General features: G+C 40.8%; 1 protein-coding gene across 1 annotated transcript in view; it reads right to left on the bottom strand.

The window, feature by feature from the left end:
• The window catches only part of ppfibp2b (PPFIA binding protein 2b), a 167,769-nt gene that overhangs the window by 95,384 nt on the left and 56,034 nt on the right, over positions 1 to 16,351 (bottom strand). Inside the window, exon 4 of the mRNA XM_034175542.1 lies at positions 4,900 to 4,983. Coding sequence (XP_034031433.1) covers positions 4,900 to 4,983 — 84 coding nt within the window. The remainder of the gene's footprint in view (positions 1 to 4,899; positions 4,984 to 16,351) is intronic.

Genomic DNA, 16,351 nt, shown 5'->3' with positions numbered 1-16,351 from the left:
GAGGCATAAAATTGATAAACCACAGCATGAAGTTAAAGGTAAATTGTAGTGGAAGCTAGTCTGTAAATAGAGGTGATGATCTGTGAGCAACAATATGCTTTTGTGCCAAGAAAATGGACTACAGATACAATGCTTGCTCTGAGAGTGTGTGTTTGTGGATTTAGAGAAAGCTTATGACAGAGTGCCAAGAGAAGAGTTGTGGTATTGTATGAGAATGTCTGGAGTGGCAGAAAAGTATGTGAGGGTGGTACAGGATATGTACAAGGACAGTCTGACAGCAGTGACATGCTCAGTTGGAGGGACAGATGCATTCAAGGTGGACTTGGGATTACATCAAGGATCAGAGTTGAGCTTGTTTGCAATTTTGGTGGACAGGTCGATGAACAAGGTAAGTCGAGTCTGTGGACTGTGATGTTTGAAGATGACATTGTGATCTGTAGTGAGAGTAGAGAGCAAGTTGAGACTAGCCTGAAGAGGTGGAGATGTGCTCTGAAAAGAAGGGGAATGAAAATCTGAGCAAGGCAGAGTAAATGTGTGTGAATGAGAGGGAGCCTGGTAGAACAGTGCGGTTGCCAGGCAGGTGGAGGAGGTTAAATATTTGAGGTCTAGTGTACAATGGAGAGTATGGTAGAGAGGTGAAGAAGAGAACAAGAAGTATGGTTTCATTGCTCTTCTGTTTTTTCTGTGTCTTGTATTTGTAAAGAAATTCTTGTAAAATTTGTAAAACCCGTGTAACTGTTATTATGGCCTAAACAGTGGATCACCCCTCTGAGTCTGGTCTGCTTGAGGTTTCTTCCTCAACATGATCAGACATGTGAGTTTTTCCTCATCACTGTCGCCTGTGTGGTTGCTCTGGGGGCTTGGTGAGGGTAGACCTTACCCATGTGGCACACTTGAGGCAGCTTTGTTGTGATTTGGTGCTATATAAATAAAATAAATTAAATTGAACAAGACTGCTGAGGGAAGCCACCAAAACAATCATGACAACTCTGATGAAATTACAGGCTGGAGAAAACGGCATAATGCAACTTTTGCTTGTTCACCAGATGGCTATGGGTTTATATACGTAAAGCTATGACCTCCACATGTGAATGAGTAGGCCTGTAGTGGGTCGAGCATGACAAGAGACTACAGATCAGAAGTTCTGGGTTCAATTCTTCACAGAAGTGTCTTTTTTTAAAGTGACAAATTAAAATAAATAAATAAATCCCAAAACGCTGCATTTCAAGCTCAAGTTGGAGATACCTTTGATTTTGGGGTTGGCTGCCCCACACACTGCCGCCTATAGGCCACCTCTGGTGTTTTTGAGTCCTCTCCTTGCATATTATATCATTACAATTTTGGAGTCCAACCTTTTAAAGATGATTCCAATGTATTAAATGTCATAAAGCCTCATCAATAATGACAACTACATTTGATTAGTTTGTTTAAACAGATGATTGAACAGAAGATGAAGGAGAACAAAGGTTTTCCCTCACAACAGGTACAAAGCTGACCGAGTCACACAACATTCCAAACCGCCACGCCGTAAAAGGTTATAAACATGCACCGCGTCGATGAGAATGATGTTGGTGTCTTACCTCAGCCACAAAACCACAAACGGACGACTGAGAAGAACTCAGACCACCTGACAGTCAAACAGAGTCTTGAAGGGGCCAAACTGTCAGTTAAAACATCCATCAGGAAGGACCCCCCCCCCCCCAAAAAAAACCCCACTCAGAGTAGACCTGCCATGAGCGATGTGTAACAAGAAGGCACGGACGAGGAACTGTTGGCGGTGAGGAATGAGGTGCAGAGTTTATGGTACGTTTATACACCAGAGCCGTGCACGTGGGTGGTGCATGTTAAACCCTTCATGTCGTGGATAACAACAAACACACATGCACGAGCTACACACACACACACACACACACACACACACACACACACACACACACACACACACACACACACACGTAGAGGACGGGAGGCCTGGAGGGGCGTGTGAATCGTCTTCTGCTTTGTAAAGTGATCTAAGCAATAACAGCTCACACTTTGCTGACATCATAAAGCGCAGAGACGTATAATCTTCTTCATCGCAGAAGAGCCGCTGTCGACGGTGGCTGTAAAAAGTTCTCGCACGCTCAGATGTGCTGAAGGTGTCTGGGCACGCTCAAGCTCACAAACAAACACAAACAGCTCGAAGACTCGGATTCCAACGTGGAAAAAAAAGGTGTTTTTCCAGGGAAGCCATGTGGCAACCTTCCAAACAAACCCAGGATTAAAGCCGAGAGTCAAAGAATCAAAACAAACGCCTAAATTATAATGACCATCCTCACATTGTGGTTTATTTGAACCTAAAGCAAAGAAGAACGAATGATCAACTCAGTAGCATAAAGCAGGTGTGGTAAACTGGAGGCCCGGGGGCAGGATACAGCCCTGATCTTTAATTAATCTGGTCCTCAGACATGTTTTTACATAACAAAAAAGAAATAAATATTTACATTTTTTAGCATCAAGAGTGATCACCCTCAGTGCTGGTGCTGCATTTTGAGACACGCTACATCGTCTGTTGTCTATCAGCTGTTGTGGATTTTTTTTTTTGTCTTTTGTGAAGCAAAGTAGGAAAACTGAGGGGATTTATTTGTTGTTCTGTCAATTTCACTGACATCTTCACTGCTGCATGAGTCGTACGTATTAGACAGCTAAACTGCAATTTTTTTCTTCTTGTATGTGCCTATCTTTTTGATTTAGTTTTTATGATAAAGCCTTTCTGGAAAATAACAGCAACAGCAACAACAAATTAGATGTCTAGTGACAACAGAGAACTGATTCAACTGTTTTTTTAATGAAATACATTGATGATAGATTTTTATGATGTTAAAATATATAATAGTCAAATCACTATGTGCGGCGTGTCTATAAACAACATCAGACATGTGGCTTATCCATTTCAGTCATCACTACACATACTGTGCAAACCTTTTAAACACATTTAATGTGTAATAATAAAAAAAAAAAATAATAATAATAACAACAGCTACTGTGGTTTCCTAAAATTCTAAAGTAAATGGATTGTGTTTTATTAAGTTTTTACAATCATATTATTGATTTTCTGTTAATGTGTTCATTATTTAAAATGCACCTAAAAGGAAATCAAGGTTTTTTTTTTTGTTTTTTTTTAAAGATGTGATTTCTAACTGCATACTTGATTAGATTCTTTAATTACTTTTGCTAGAACGGTAATGTTTGGGAATTCAATTTGATTTTATGTTCACACATACACACAGTAATCTAAAAAATAAAAACAATAAACATTAAATTTTAAATAAAAGTGTTGGCTGCCTCATGTTTTTCCACGATACCAAATGTTCATCATGTCTGATATGTAGCAGATCTGATACAAAAAAAAATATCATGTCACCAGGTTTTAAACAAAGGCATACTGGGTTTATATCATACCACGCAGCTTTACTGGAGTTTGCAGATATTAAAAACCCTCAGAAGGCAAATTATTTGTTCTAAAAAGATTTTCAAAGCAGAACTGAAAATTTGTTGTCCAGTAAATACAACAAACATTTTTGGCTCACTTTATAACGGGGACAATGACATTTTATTGGCCCGATCCATCATATATGAAAAGTGCATGCTTGTGCATGTGCAGACTGCACCCTTTATATGTGAAATTCATCATTTCATTCGCCCTATTGACGTTTCAAATCCTGCAACACCTCGGAGAGGTCACCCTGCTGCGAGATCTCAGTAACATTGAGAACTGCACTGAGACGCTCTGATCAGGCTTCACTTTAACCGCTGCACACGGACAACACCATTAACATCGCAACATAAAACTACTTTTATATTGTGCCTAAAACTCTCATGAATATATTCTCTGGGTTTACAGATGTTGTTATTGTATTTATTTTATGTAAACATGGGAGAATCACAGTCTGTCTCTCCGTTATTTTCAGTGGGAGCTGCTGTGAGCTACAATCGCTTCCTGATCATGTCGTTCTGGAGGAAAGTAAAGTTTGCTCTTTAATGTCTTGATTATTGTTCTTTGCTACACTGTTTGTCCTCTTTGTTCCAGACTAATATATATAATATGTCTACAGTTCGGTTTGCGTTTACTAAATTCCACGCAGATTAAACGTAACAGACACGGATTATTTGTTATAATTGTTTTATCAAGTTTTCAGGGTATCATGCAGCAGTCTCTTATTAACGTGACGAAAAGCATAAAAAAAATACATTTTTGTAGTATAATATTCATTTACAACTGTCATCGTGTTGATTCTCTATATGTTGTTGACTGCAGCGACTCTCTGGCATGCAAGGGATTATGGGATACGTCAATAGGGCGAATATGGATGTACATTTAGGTGTCAGTGTTCAGCACGTGTTCCCTGTAATACCGACACCAAACAATCCAGAACAGACAAAAAGTTTTGGTATTGTCCCCTGTTACACATTCTATCTATCCATTATTTACGGTTCCCTGATCTGTTCTATATTACAACCCACATTTAGCTACACACTCCGTCATAGTCGCCTACGTCACTTGATGCTGAAGTAAAGGTGGGCGCCACGTCCAGCAGGTGGCAGATACATCTATGGGATATTATGTAGGCAAAAACAAAGTTGCTTTTTTGATTGATGTGGTAGCTTCATCCTTGTTATGTCATCTTTCAAACTGGTGAGCTACAAAATTTTAGCATCTATTGTTTATGAGGCGCTGACTTCAAAAACTGGTTAGGATGGATTAACATAGTCATCTACATTTTGGCTGTACGAGCAACAAGACAAAGCTCAGCGCTGCTCTATGGAATAAGCTCTAAAAGACCACACACTCACTCACGCACGCACGCACGCGCACACACGCACGCACGCGCACACACACACACACACACACACACACACCTGCAACACCAGTGACTCTTTGTCTCCCTCTAGTCTCACCAGTCGTTCCTGGTAGGTTTCATTGCTGGCAGAACTCTGGTTCACCTGGACAAAACAAACACACACACACACACACACACACACACACACACACACACACACACACACACACACACACACACACACACACACACACACACACACACACACACACACACACACACACACACACACACACACAGGTTAACACAGGGTCAACAATGAAGCGATAGAGACAGAACAGGTTGACATTTTGGAAACTTCTTCAGCATGAAGACCAACACCAAGTGAGAGTTTAAAAGGATGACTTGGAGGTTTTGTGCCTCCCCGTGTCTTACCTGTGTGTATGTGTACACTATAACCAAAAGGTGGACTCCTCCTGCCCCCCCTTTGTCCCTGCTGTAGTTGTAATACGTCATCTCACCAACACACAGCTTCAGTTGTCTGCTGATGATATGTGCAGGCAGAGCGTACGTGCACTGTGAATCTGCTCCTGTAAGGCACCACTGAGTGTTCCGTTCTTTAAGTACAGCACCAGACAGATTCAATTCAATACAATTTTATTTATATAGCGCCAAATCACAACAAACAGTTGCCCCAAAGTGCTTTATATTGTAAGGCAAAAGCCATACAATAATTACGTAAAAACCCCAACGGTCAAAACGACCCCCTGTGAGCAAGCACTTGGCGACAGTGGGAAGGAAAAACTCCCTTTTAACAGGAAGAAACCTCCAGCAGAATCAGGCTCAGGGAGGGGCAGTCTTCTGCTGGGACTGAGGGAGAGAACCAGGAAAAAGACATGCTAAGATTGAAGCATTAAATAATGGTAGGGCTTCCTTGAGCAGCCTGGTAGGAATGGGGTCTAATAGACATGTTGATGGTTTGGATGAAGTAACTAATGAAAATAACTCAGACAGAACAATCTGAGAGAAAGAGTCTAACCAAATACTGGCATCACTGAAAGCAGCCAAAGATAACAATACATCTTTGGGATGGTTATGAGTAATTTTTTCTCTAATAGTTAAAATGTTATTAGCAAAGAATGTCATGAAGTCATTACTAGTTAAAGTTAAAGGAATACTCGGCTCAATAGAGCTCTGACTCTGTCAGCCTGGCTACAGTGCTGAAATGAAACCTGGGGTTGTTCTTATTTTCTTCAATTAGTGATGAGTAGTAAGATGTCCTAGCTTTACGGAGGGCTTTTTTTTTTATAGAGCAACAGACTCTTTTTCCAGGCTAAATGAAGATCTTCTAAATTAGTGAGACGCCATTTCCTCTCCAATTTACGGGTTATCTGCTTTAAGCTGCGAGTTTGTGAGTTATACCACGGAGTCAGGCACTTCTGATTTAAAGCTCTTCAATGAGGATGTAAAACTATTGACGAGATACTCTATCTCACTTACAGAGTTTAGGTAGCTACTCTGCACTGTGTTGGTATATGGCATTAGAGAACATAAAGAAGGAATCATATCCTTAAACCTAGTTACAGCGCTTTCTGAAAGACTTCTAGTGTAATGAAACTTATTCCCCACTGCTGGGTAGACAATCAGAGTAAATGTAAATGTTATTAAGAAATGATCAGACAGAAGGGAGTTTTCAGGGAATACTGTTAAGTCTTCAATTTCCATACCATAAGTCAGAACAAGCTCTAAGATATGATTAAAGTGGTGGGTGGACTCATTTACATTTTGAGCAAAGCCAATTGAGTCTAATAATAGATTAAATGCAGTGTTGAGGCTGTCATTCTCAGCATCTGTGTGGATGTTAAAATCGCCCACTATAATTATCTTATCTGAGCTAGGCACTAAGTCAGACAAAAGGTCTGAAAATTCACAGAGAAACTCACAGTAACGACCAGGAGGACGATAGATAACAACAAATAAAACTGGTTTTTGGGACTTCCAATTTGGATGGACAAGACTAAGAGTCAAGCTTTCAAATGAATTAAAGCTCTGTCTGGGTTTTTGATTAATTAATAAGCTGGAATGGAAGATTGCTGCTAACCCTCCGCCTCGGCCCGTGCTACGAGCGTTCTGGCAGTTAGTGTGACTCGGGGGTGTTGACTCATTTAAACTAACATATTCATCCTGCTGTAACCAGGTTTCTGTAAGGCAGAATAAATCATTATGTTGATCAATTATTATATCATTTACTAACAGGGACTTAGAAGAGACAGACCTAATGCTTAATAGACCACATTTAACTGTTTTAGTCTGTGGTGCAGTTGAAGGTGCTATATTATTTTTTCTTTTTGAGTTTTTATGCTTAAATAGATTTTTGCTGGTTATTGGTGGTCTGGGAGCAGGCACCGTCTCTACGGGGATGGGGTAATGAGGGGATGGCAGGGGGAGAGAAGCTGCAGAGAGGTGTGTAAGACTACAACTCTGCTTCCTGGTCCCAACCCTGGATAGTCACGGTTTGGAGAATTTCAGAAAATTGGCCAGATTTCTAGAAATGAGAGCTGCTCCATCCAAAGTGGGATGGATGCCGTCTCTCCTAACAAGACCAGGTTTTCCGCAGAAGCTTTGCCAATTATCTATGAAGCCCACCTCATTTTTTGGACACCACTCAGACAGCCAGCAATTCAAGGAGAACATGCGGCTAAACATGTCACTCCCGGTCCGATTGGGGAGGGGCCCAGAGAAAACTACAGAGTCCGACATTGTTTTTGCAAAGTTACACACCGATTCAATGTTAATTTTAGTGACCTCCGATTGGCGTAACCGGGTGTCATTACTGCCGACGTGAATTACAATCTTACCAAATTTACGCTTAGCCTTAGCCAGCAGTTTCAAATTTCCTTCAATGTCGCCTGCTCTGGCCCCCGGAAGACAACTGACTATGGTTGCTGGTGTCGCTAACTTCACATTTCTCAAAACAGTCGCCAATAACCAGAGTTTGAGCCTCAGCGGGTGTGTCGCCGAGTGGGGAAAAACGGTTAGAAATGTGAACGGGTTGGCGGTGTACACGGGGCTTCTGTTTAGGGCTACGCTTCCTCCTCACAGTCACCCAGTCGGCCTGCTTTCCCGGCTGCTCGGGATCTGCCAGAGAGAAACTAACGGTGGCTAAGCTACCTTGGTCCGCACCGACTACAGGGGCCTGGCTAGCTGTAGAATTTTCCACGGTGCGGAGCCGAGTCTCCAATTCGCCCAGCCTGGCCTCCAAAGCTACGAATAAGCTACACTTATTACAAGTACCATTACTGCTAAAGGAGGCCGAGGAATAACTAAACATTTCACACCCAGAGCAGAAAAGTGCGGGAGAGACAGGAGAAGCCGCCATGCTAAACAGGCTAAGAGCTAGTAGCTGTGCTAAGCTAGCGGATTCCTAAAAACACACAAAATGTATAATGTGTAAATAATTTAGAGGTGATTCAGCAGAGGGAGTGCTTTAGTTAAGGCACGTGAAGATTACACTGTGAAGCAAATCGTTATCTAGGTAACTAGATCAATCTAACTGCGCAGATTAAACAGCTAACACATACAGCAAAACACCGCTGTGCTCCGGAACAGGAAGTGATACAATACCGCAGTGAGAGCCAACCACCAGTAGAGGTGGGAAGGGAAGGGATCTGGACTTTAGACGTGATTTTTGATGATTTAACGTGCAAACGTCTTCCAATCACAGACATCATTAGCACCTGACCCACATGAGTGTAAGCAGTATAGTGATTTGGAGGACAAGAATCCTGGGTGCAAAAAGGCCATAGGGGTCAAGTGGAAACTAGCAATGATGCCTGTGTTGCACTCTGTGCCACACTGCACTGCGTGGAAGATATATAGATGGAGTTTGTGTTTCACTGGGGCTATAGTTATTGGATTTATTGGTTTACAGATTCGCCGACTGCTCTAAAAATTGCAGACTCTGAAAAAAAATTGCCCCTGGGCACTTTTTTTTTTTCCATTTTCCGCTGACTGCTTGGTGTGCTGCCCAAAAATGTCAAGACCCAAGAGTGACGTCATGTCCTGGGTTTGTGAGCTTTAACTGATACCCTACATTTAACGGAACACTTACAAAGGATCACGGTGCCCGTACATCCTGTCCAGCCATGGAAGAGCTGCGCCATCTAATAGAGTTAAGTTTTAATGCATGGACAGGCTGTGCACGCATCCTGTTCAGCCACAGTGGAATCACAGAGAGTTGAGAGATGCAGCTACTGGACATCATCACACATGTAAGTTTTCCCCGGAAACATGGATTTCCACTTTTCTGAAATAAAAAAAAAAATCTGATTTTTGCATCTATCACACAGATCCATGGATTGGTCCATGGTTCCACCACGAATGACTGCGTTCGCTGTCTTTATTAGCCAGCACGGCCCGGATCAATAATGTATTGTTCTGACCTCTTACATGTCCAAAAGACACATCGACATGCTAACGTTTAAATCAGTCCTCTACATTTTTCCACGGTGGGACCTGCCGATTAATTGCAAAGATTGCGTAAATGTGATTTTGTGTTACGTTGACTCAATTTTAAAGTCAGCAAAAAATCACGGCCTGTTTGGAAGAAATGCCGCAGCTCTGTTTGTTCATGAGATTGTTTACAATAAAAGTACAAATCTTTGGCCTGGTCCATAATTTTCCATTAAAAAGTCGAACCCATCAATTCCCCAAAACAACAATTGTTATTATTTAAACTTTGAATACTATTATTATTATTTCTTAACTGACCGACCCTTGAAACTATGTTTTTTTTTTGTTTGTTTGCTTTTTCAACCGACCCTGGCCCTCATGTGCCAGAAAAAAAAATGCATAAACCAAAAAATAAAATAACTATGGCCTTAGTTTCGGAGGAGAGGGATCAGAGGCTGAGGAGAACAGCTCGCATTAAACGCTGCACTGATGCTATTAAGTCCAGCACTGGCCTGAAACTGCTAATAAATATATTTAATGGTGCCACTATATGTAAGAACTGCTGAATATTTCAGGATGTAAACAAAGCTTTCCACCTCGGCCACTCCTCCTCAAGCCTTTTAACAAGTCTAAGAGCTCTTTATGGGAAAAGCCAGACGTGTGGATTCTAATCCGAACACTTTCTTCGTCAGATGCATTTTAGCTTCTAAATATGATTTTTGGAAGTATAAACATGTTCCAGCAAACACTGTAAAAATCATTCCTGTTGGTCATCGACGACTTTTGCCTGTTTTTCTCTTTCCAAGTTATTAAGGCTACGGCAGAATTATGAGTTCTGGAACATCGACCTTAAACCAAAAATGAGGCGCACTGCCTAAATATTTTATTTATTTGCAGAGTTTCCATTTCTTTCTGAAGAGTCAGATTATCCTGATTTTTGTTGACTTCTTCCTTCCTCAGCGTACTGCTGCTGTAAGCAAGCAAATAACAGAGAGGGCAGAAAATACTATCAGACCGTGAAGTCTGGACATAAGCCGAGTGATTCCGACTCCGTCAGCTTCACAGCAACAGGGAAAAAAAACCCCACAACACACAGCCGCCCCGTGCGCTACAAGCCAACGGAGCTTCAAACATTTCTATATCTCAAGAAGAATTAAAAGTGATTTTGTTTTAAGCCAAAAAGAAATTGATCACATGAACTTATGGACTTCATTTAAATATATATATATAAAATAACAAAAAAAAACCTGGTTTGTATTGAAAGCAACAGTCCACCTAAAACAAAAGATGTAATATAAAATGTAAAAACTGATACATATTGAGTTATTTGTATTTATTTATTTAGACATAAGATAGTACATGATACAATACAATGTGCCAATAGATTAATTTTAAATTTACTGTATTACAGCAGCAAAGTGGACAGCAACACTGAAAGAATACTATTAAATACATTAGAATAATGAATGAGTAAACGGAGTAAGGCTAAGAGCTTACACGTAATTCTCTCTGGCAATCATGACCCAAACAAATCTTAAACGGGCCAATCACAGAGGCAGCAGGCGGCGCTCAAAGACTGACGCATGTGCTCGTTCCTTTTTCAGTGAGGAAAATATGTGCATTAAAAACCTGAAAACTTTTTACTGAAAAAGTGATTTAAATGCAATCAACACTAAATCTGTGTGAATTACATACTGCGTTTAACATGAGAACATCAAGCACGCAAATTAAGCGGTGGAAGGGAAATCCAATCAGAAGTGTGTCCACAGTCTGTCACATCGCTGAACACATCTGTTACTCGTGATTTGCACTCTCTGAATCGCTGCTCCACATATTTGCACAATAACTTGTGTTTTTTTATTTTAAACATTTCGCCTTTTCCTCTCTCTCTTTTTCTTTCTTTTTAAGAATATATTGGTGAATGGAGGAATAGCAAAGTAAGAATTTCATTGTATAGTGTAACTGCCTGTTTCTGCTGTACAATAAAACTCTTGAATCTTGAAAACATACAGACGAGAGCGAATAATCAGCACGACACACTCCGTGAGTTATCTGTGGCCGAGTTCAGTGAGTTCACAGTTATACAGACTGAGACACTTAACGGCGTCCATATGGAGGAATCTAACCCATTAATATACAATGGGGAGGGGGGGCGAGAGTCAGAGCCAAAGCATCATTTTTCCCCCCCTTTCATACTTATTTTGTGCAGTGGAATCATGTCACAGCATTTGCTTGGTCTCTCTGTTCCCAAAGATACTATAAGACAGTCTTGGAGAAGGAGTCGGACTCCAGAAGAACAGAGACAACACGGGACAACTTACACAGGCTGACGGACAAATACAGGACTTTCTGTCAGGTGATGACAGAAAGTCATCACCTGACACATGAGGGAAGGAGAAACCAGCACCTTGCACCGTATTTGAGGATATGTCCCTTTGACTGACAGAAACAGTCAAAAAGGTTTTGTACCAATTAATCAGACATGAATCTCTGTGTATGAAGAATGTGGTCTGACTACATGTATAGGGACGGGTGGGTCTGTATGATCCCACCGACTAAGAATGCATGACAACACGCACAACACCCAAAGCGAAGAACAACACTGTACCTACTGTAATCAAATCAAATCAATTTCATTTATATAGCGCCAAATCACAACAAACAGTTGCCCCAAGGCACTTTATATTGTAAGGCAAGGCCATACAATAATTATGGAAAAACCCCAACGGTCGAAACGACCCCCTGTGAGCAAGCACTTGGTGACAGTGGGAAGGAAAACTCCCTTTAAACAGGAAGAAACCTCCAGCAGAACCAGGCTCAGGGAGGGGCAGTCTTCTGCTGGGACTGGTTGGGGCTGAGGGAGAGAACCAGGAAAAAGACATGCTGTGGAGGGGAGCAGAATCACTATTGATTAAATACAGAGTGGTGCATACAGAGCAAAAAGAGAAAGAAACACTCAGTGCATCATGGGAACCCCCCAGCAGTCTAAGTCTATAGCAGCATAACTAAGGGATGGTTCAGGGACACCTGATCCAGCCCTAACTATAAGCTTTAGCAAAAAGGAAAGTTTTAAGCCTAATGTTAAAAGTAGAGAGGGTGTCTGTCTCCCTGATCTGAATTGGGAGCTGGTTCCAGAGCAGAGGAGCCTGAAAGCTGAAGGCTCTGCCTCCCATTCTACTCTTACAAACCCTAGGAACTACAAGTAAGCCTGCAGTCTGAGAGCGAAGCGCTCTATTGGGGTGATATGGTACTATGAGGTCCCTAAGATAAGATGGGACCTGATTATTCAAAACCTTATAAGTAAGAAGAAGAATTTAAAATTCTATTCTAGAATTAACAGGAAGCCAATGAAGAGAGGCCAATATGGGTGAGATATGCTCTCTCCTTCTAGTCCCCGTCAGTACTCTAGCTGCAGCATTTTGAATTAACTGAAGGCTTTTTAGGGAACTTTTAGGACAACCTGATAATAATGAATTACAATAGTCCAGCCTAGAGGAAAAAATGCATGAATTAGTTTTTCAGCATCACTCAGACAAAACCTTTCTAATTTTAGAGATATTGCGTAAATGCAAAAAAGCAGTCCTACATACTTGTTTAATATGCGCATTGAATGACATATCCTGATCAAAAATGACTCCAAGATTTCTCACAGTATTACTAGAGGTCAGGGTAATCCCATCCAGAGTAAGGATCTGGTTAGACACCATGTTTCTAAGATTTGTGGGGCCAAATACAATAACCTCAGTTTTATCTGAGTTTAAAAGCAGGAAATAAGAGGTCATCCATGTCTTTATGTCTGTAAGACAATCCTGCAGTTTAGCTAATTGGTGTGTGTCCTCTGGCTTCATGGATAGATAAAGCTGAGTATCATCTGCGTAACAATGAAAATTTAAGCAATGCTGTCTAATAATACTGCCTAAGGGAAGCATGTATAAAGTGAATAAAATTGGTCCTAGCACAGAACCTTGTGGAACTCCATAATTAACCTTAGTCTGTGAAGAAGATTCCCCATTTACATGAACAAATTGTAATCTATTAGATAAATATGATTCAAACCACCGCAGCGCAGTGCCTTTAATACCTATGGCATGCTCTAATCTCTGTAATAAAATTTTATGGTCAACAGTATCAAAAGCAGCACTGAGGTCTAACAGAACAAGCACAGAGATGAGTCCACTGTCTGAGGCCATAAGAAGATCATTTGTAACCTTCACTAATGCTGTTTCTGTACTATGATGAATTCTAAACCCTGACTGAAACTCTTCAAATAGACCATTCCTCTGCAGATGATCAGTTAGCTGTTTTACAACTACCCTTTCAAGAATTTTTGAGAGAAAAGGAAGGTTGGAGATTGGCCTATAATTAGCTAAGATAGCTGGGTCAAGTGATGGCTTTTTAAGTAAAGATTTAATTATTGCCACCTTAAAAGCCTGTGGTACATAGAAAGAGTCTAACCAAATACCGGCATCACTGAAAGCAGCCAAAGATAACGATACGTCTTTGGGATGGTTATGAGTAATTTTTTCTCTAATAGTTAAAATTTTATTAGCAAAGAAAGTCATGAAGTCATTACTAGTTAAAGTTAAAGGAATACTCGGCTCAATAGAGCTCTGACTCTTTGTCAGCCTGGCTACAGTGCTGAAAAGAAACCTGGGGTTCTTATTTTCTTCAATTAGTGATGAGTAGTAAGATGTTCTAGCTTTACGGAGGGCTTTTTTATAGAGCAACAGACTCTTTTTCCAGGCTAAGTGAAGATCTTCTAAATTAGTGAGACGCCATTTCCTCTCCAACTTACGGGTTATCTGCTTTAAACTGCGAGTTTGTGAGTTATACCACGGAGTCAGGCACTTCTGATTTAAGGCTCTCTTTTTCAGAGGAGCTACAGCATCCAAAGTTGTCTTCAATGAGGATGTAAAACTATTGACAAGATACTCTATCTCACTCACAGAGTTTAGGTAGCTACTCTGCACTGTGTTGGTATATGGCATTGGAGAACATAAAGAAGGAATCATATCCTTAAACCTAGTTACAGTGCTTTCTGAAAGACTTCTACTGTAATGAAACTTATTCCCCACTACTGGGTAGTCCATCAGAGTAAATGTTATTAAGAAATGATCAGACAGAAGGGGGTAATCACTGCAAAGATCATCTTTCATTGGAAGACAAATAATCACGTGATTCTTTTGAAGATTAGGATGATTTTTTTTATTTCAAACAATAATAATGAGAATGTTGTTTTTACTGCATCATTTTTGGATGAAGTTTGACACCCCCCCCCCCCCCACTCCCCCATCAAAAATACAGCACTGTACATACAATTGAGGCATACTGAATGAGTTTGAAACTTTTAAAAATAAAGAAATTCAACTAAAAACTTAAGATTTGGAACCATATATAAGAAATATTCGTGAGCATGTTTTAATCTTTAAAAACAAGCTGCCAGACTGAGGCTTGAGATATGAAAGTGATAAACAAGCTCAGTTCAAACCAGAGGCCACTTTAACCACATCCGCTCCTAATTTCAATCATGCACGTGACAATAAGATTATTCCCTGCAACAAAACCAGACATGTCCAGCAGGTGGCAGACAAGATACATGTACGTTAAACTACACCGTCTCCTAATTTCCACCATCTATCCAGCTAGAGATATTAGATACGCAAAACAAAGCTGTTTTTCCAGCTGATCTGGCGCATCAGTTTTCTTTAGATGTTAATAAATTTCGCCTCACTATATACCCTCTCAAGTTGGAGATGTACAAGAAGACAACATTTATTGTTTTTGAGTTACCGTGTTAAACTGGAGGGGATGGACTCATTCATTAGTCTATTCATTCACTCATTGCATTTTACAGGGTACATGCCTGGGCTCTTTTAAAGCCTAATAACACATTATCTCAAGATTTATTCATTATATACACCAGTGAGGTGATGTACAGTAACACCACACATTCTTAGTAAAAATATTTTTTAAAAACTTTATTAAAAGTGGTGAAAGGTTTGGACACAATCACAGACAACCCACACCTTTATGTGTAATTGAGTTATCTCGTTTTGCATAAAAAGTATGTCACCACAGAGCTGACTTATCCAATGAACACTGACTTTAACATTAATGACTAAAGAGCCCCCAGATATGGTTTGTATTATTTTTTCTTTGATATAGACTTATTTTCACTGTGAATCTGATGGATATTATTTACATATACATCTTCAACCGGAATCGGGTTGCGGGGGCAACAGCTCCAGCAGGGGATCCCAGACTTCCCTTTCCCGGACCACATTAACCATCTCTGGCTGGGATCCCGAGGCGTTCCCAGGCCAGTGTGGAGATATAATCTCTCCACCTAGTCCTGGGTCTTCCTCAAAGTCTCCTCCCTGATGAATGTGCGTGGAACATCTCCCTAGGAAGGCACCCAGGGGGCATCCTTACCAGATGCCCGAACCACCTCAGCTGGCTCCTTTCAACACGAAGAAGCAGCGGCTCTACTCCGAGCTCCTCACGGATGACCGAGCTTCTCACCTTATCGCTAAGGGAAACACCAGCCACCCTCCTGAGGAAGCCCATTTCAACCACTTGTACCTGCAATCTAGTTCTTTTCGGTGATGACCCAACCCTCATGACCATAGGTGAGAGTAGGAATGAAGATTCAAGATTCAAGAGCGTCGCCTTAGCTGGACGTATAAAATATGATGAAATTTTTCATCATAACAGTACAGCAGAGCGAAAGCAACATCGTCCCTGCTGCATCTTGAACTCCTTCACTTGGAGTATTATTTTAGAAATTTTAATATAATGAGGCCTGAATCATTTCCTAAAAATCTGATGTCACAAAGGTTTCCTGATCTTTTTAATGCCACTGTACCACTGTAGTAATGTGTGTGTGTGTGTGTGTGTGTGTGTGTGTGTGTGTGTGTGTGTGTGTGTGTGTGTGTGTGTGTGTGTGTGCACATGCATGTGACTCGCAGCTTGCAAAGTTCAAATTAAGCATTTGTTAAATTTGTGGCGTGGCTGTCGTGACGCGTCTCACTGATTGATTGGTGCAGAATCAGACGCTGCTTTGTCAACAGCAATCAGCT

The sequence above is a fragment of the Thalassophryne amazonica genome, chromosome 8 (genome assembly GCF_902500255.1).
Source record: "Thalassophryne amazonica chromosome 8, fThaAma1.1, whole genome shotgun sequence".
Lineage (NCBI taxonomy): Eukaryota > Metazoa > Chordata > Actinopteri > Batrachoidiformes > Batrachoididae > Thalassophryne > Thalassophryne amazonica.
Note: the sequence above shows the minus strand (reverse complement) of the source record. Positions and strands in the feature narration are given on the sequence as shown.